The sequence below is a fragment of the Eleutherodactylus coqui genome, chromosome 2, assembly GCF_035609145.1.
Source record: "Eleutherodactylus coqui strain aEleCoq1 chromosome 2, aEleCoq1.hap1, whole genome shotgun sequence".
Classification (NCBI taxonomy): domain Eukaryota; kingdom Metazoa; phylum Chordata; class Amphibia; order Anura; family Eleutherodactylidae; genus Eleutherodactylus; species Eleutherodactylus coqui.
Window position 1 is genome coordinate 8,097,362 of NC_089838.1, and position 4,286 is coordinate 8,101,647.

Genomic DNA, 4,286 nt, shown 5'->3' on the forward strand with positions numbered 1-4,286 from the left:
CCTGGTCGGTGCTGGAGGAGTTGCTGCTCCCGGTCAGTTCCATAGCTGAGCTGTCACCACCCCCAGTGATGGCACCCAGGGCGGCCCGCACCTGCTGCACCCCCTTATCTACACCAGGGCTAGAACCACATCAAACCTGCAGCAAAAATAAATGTGGTTTTGCCCATGTGGTTTTCACCACATCTCAACTGCCCAGTATGAATACAGCCTAAAAATGTATCATCCCTGTCTCTTAGAAGGAGTCTAAAAACTTTGAGAAGTTTTTATTTTTTTATATTTGCTTCTTTAAATCCCATTTTTGATCTCTTCAGTTTGGGTAATATTGCAATCATAAACATGAAGAGCATTGTACTTTGTTTCCTCAGTTTGTCTGTCATTGGGCTACATTCTGTTTGAACATCTATAAAGATTAATTGGAACAATTCCAAAATAATGAATAAATCAGGAAGGAGACAGATGTTTTGCACAACTCATAGAGAAGATGAATAATGGTGAAAGTTCAGTTACACCCTGATTATAAATAGTTAAACCCGCCCTCTGGTCTCTGCACGTACTTAGAGAATTGTAGTTTCGTTTCTCTCTTCCTCTGTCAGCCATGGCGTCTGCTGCTGTGAGAGACGAGCTGCTCTGCTCCATCTGTCTGAGCACTTATACAGATCCTGTAATGCTGAGATGTGGACACAACTTCTGCCGGGTCTGTATTCATCGTGTGCTGGATACACAGGACGAGGCTGGAGTTTATTCCTGTCCTGAATGCAGAGAGGAGTCTCAGGAGCGGCCGGCACTGATGAGGTGCTTAGCTCTGTGTAACATCATGGAGAACTTCCTGATTACTCCTCCGACGCAGACGGAGGCCGGGATCTTCTGCACTTACTGTGTGGACTCTCCTGTAGCAGCCGCTAAATCCTGTCTGATGTGTGAAGCTTCTCTGTGCGAGAAACACCTGAGAGTTCACAGCAAGTCAGCAGAACACGTCTTATGTGAGCCCAGAGCCAACCTGGAGAACAGGAAATGTTCTGTCCATAAGAAGATCCTGGAATATTACTGCACTGAGGACGCCACTTGTATCTGTGTGTCCTGTAGTTTGGCCGGAGAACATCGGGGTCATCGGGTGGAGATGCTGGATGAGGCCTCTGAGAAGAAAAAGGAGAGACTGAGAAATGTTCTCCAGAAACTGACCACAAGGAGGGAGGAGACAGAGGAAAGAGTCCGGAGTCTGGAGGAGCGCAGGAGGAAAGCTCAAGAAAAAGCATCTGGAGAAGCAGAGAGAGTCACTGCCCTGTGTAGAGACATCAGGAGACGGCTGGTCGATCTGGAGAAGAGGGTCCTGAGCGAGATCTCCAGGCAGGAGAAGGGAGAGTCATTCTTATTCTCTACTCTGATCCAGAAGCTGGAAATACAGAAGGACGAGCTGTCCAGGAAGATGAGACACATGGAGGAGCTGTGTAACATGACTGATCCACTGACTGTCTTACAGGAACCAGACAAGGGGGACTTGTGTGATCCTGAGGACACAGGGGGACATGATGGAGGTGATTGGGACACGGGGGGACATGATGGAGGTGATGGGGACACGGAGGGACATGATGGAGGTGATGGGGACACGGGGGGACATGATGGAGGTGATGGGGACACGGGGGGACATGGTGAACTGCTCCATGATGTAGGTGGTCCGGATGTGGCTGTGATCTCAGACACATTACACACATTATGTGACATAATAACAGATATAAGGAGGAGGATCTATGTGGAGGATCCTGTAGACATATTACTGGATGTAAACACAGCTGCTAATAATATCTGTATATCAGATGACCTGAAAACTGCAACCAGGACAGGAAAGAACAAGAACCGTCCAGAAACAGCAGAGAGATTCCAGGATTGTCAGGTGATGAGTAGCCAGAGATTCTCCTCAGGACGACATTACTGGGATGTGGAGATCAGAAGATCAGGGGTGTGGAGGGTGGGGATGTGTTACCCCAGTATAGACAGGAGGGGGCAGCAGTCATACATTGGGGATAATAACAAGTCCTGGTGTTTGTGGAGGTTTTATGATCAGTACTCAGTGATACATGATAGTAAAGAGATCCGGTTCCCTCCTTACATTATATCCAATAAGAGATTCAGGATCTGTCTGGATTATGAGGCCGGGCGGCTGTCCTTTTATGAGCTGTGTGACCCCATCAGACACTTACACACCTTCACTGCCTCCTTCACCGAGCCGCTTCATGCTGCATTACGGGTATATGATAGTGCTGTAACGATATCCAGGGAAAGAACTGGCTGGGAGAAACCATCATGAACTCAAAAATCGGTCCAGAGACTGGTGACATCAGAGACAGCCCAATCTAATGGATGGCAATGACATGCGTACTTCCTGCATGCCGCCAATCCTCATACACTATCTTGGTGTGTATTCACTTAATACGCACCAAGATAGAACATGCTGTGATTTTTTTTACATGCGTACTGTGCACTCGAAAAACCGCAGGTGTGAGCGGCCCTATAGAAATCAATGGGCTATTGGCTTCACATATTGCATGAAAATGTGCGCGACACACAATGACAATACGGCCCTGTGAGCCCGGCCTATGTCTGACTCTCTCCATGTTACACTTGATGATATTGTTTTCTGTCCTCCACTGATAACTGGGATTGGGGTGGAATAACCAGTTTTTCCCGTACCTAGGAGACACATTCATTGTACCTTACCTCCTATATGTCCCTCCTATTCTGTACCTATCTCACAGTGATTCTAGCTTACCTCCTGTATGTCCCTCCTATTCTGTACCTATCTCACAGTGATTCTACCTTACCTCCTATATGTCCCTCCTATTCTGTACCTATGTCACAGTGATTCTACCTTACCTCCTGTATGTCCCTCCTATTCTGTACCTATGTCACAGTGATTCTACCTTACCTCCTGTATGTCCCTCCTATTCTGTACCTATGTCACAGTGATTCAACCTTACCTCCTATATGTCCCTCCTATTCTGTACCTATGTCACAGTGATTCAACCTTACCTCCTATATGTCCCTCCTATTCTGTACCTATGTCACAGTGATTCTACCTTACCTCCTGTATGTCCCTCCTATTCTGTACCTATGTCACAGTGATTCTACCTTACCTCCTGTATGTCCCTCCTATTCTGTACCTATGTCACAGTGATTCTACCTTACCTCCTGTATGTCCCTCCTATTCTGTACCTATCTCACAGTGATTCTACCTTACCTCCTACATGTCCCTCCTATTCTGTACCTATGTCACAGTGATTCTACCTTACCTCCTGTATGTCCCTCCTATTCTGTACCTATCTCACAGAGATTCTACCTTACCTCCTGTATGTCCCTCCTATTCTGTACCTATCTCACAGAGATTCTAACTTACCTCCTTTATGTCCCTCCTATTCTGTACCTATGTCACAGTGATTCTACCTTACCTCCTGTATGTCCCTCCTATTCTCTACCTATGTCACAGTGATTCAACCTTACCTCCTATATGTCCCTCCTATTCTGTACCTATGTCACAGTGATTCTACCTTACCTCCTATATGTCCCTCCTATTCTGTACCTATGTCACAGTGATTCTACCTTACCTCCTATATGTCCCTCCTATTCTGTACCTATGTCACAGTGATTCTACCTTACCTCCTACATGTCCCTCCTATTCTGTACCTATGTCACAGTGATTCTACCTTACCTCCTGTATGTCCCTCCTATTCTGTACCTATCTCACAGAGATTCTAACTTACCTCCTTTATGTCCCTCCTATTCTGTACCTATCTCACAGAGATTCTACCTTACCTCCTGTATGTCCCTCCTATTCTGTACCTATCTCACAGAGATTCTAACTTACCTCTTTTATGTCCCTCCTATTCTGTACCTATGTCACAGTGATTCTACCTTACCTCCTGTATGTCCCTCCTATTCTCTACCTAGGTCACAGTGATTCTACCTCCTATTTGTCTCTCTAGTGGAGGAGACAGACCAATAAATCTATATTAATAATTTTTTAAATGGAAATCCAGGTTCCCCTCACTTCACCCCCGAGGAAATAGCTGTAACAGAGGAGCTGGAGATATTAATTGCCTCAAACTCATCAGCTTTAACCCAATGTATGAACACTTGGGATTATTGGGATGCCTTTAAGCTATCGTCACCATACGGCACTCTGAGTCTAGCTTATTTTTTCATTATGCCCTAATTGCAGTTTGGATGCCCCGGAGTGCGTCCCTTCATGCTATTTTGTTTTTAGAGCCATGGAATAGACGCTGTCCGCTGTCTGG

At 46.0% G+C, this 4,286-nt stretch overlaps 1 protein-coding gene across 1 annotated transcript; it reads left to right on the forward strand.

Moving 5' to 3' along the window:
* Positions 1 to 592: 592 nt before the first annotated feature.
* LOC136611026 (E3 ubiquitin/ISG15 ligase TRIM25-like) lies at positions 593 to 2,980 on the forward strand. The gene has a single exon (XM_066590270.1). It carries the CDS (start codon positions 596 to 598, stop codon positions 2,300 to 2,302), a length of 1,707 nt encoding a protein of 568 aa, XP_066446367.1. The 5' UTR covers positions 593 to 595; the 3' UTR covers positions 2,303 to 2,980.
* Positions 2,981 to 4,286: the final 1,306 nt, after the last annotated feature.

What these genes read in the sequence shown, in the direction of transcription:
- LOC136611026 (XM_066590270.1), top strand. Translation starts at nt 596, where the DNA reads ATGGCGTCTGCTGCTGTGAGAGACGAGCTGCTCTGCTCCATCTGTCTG.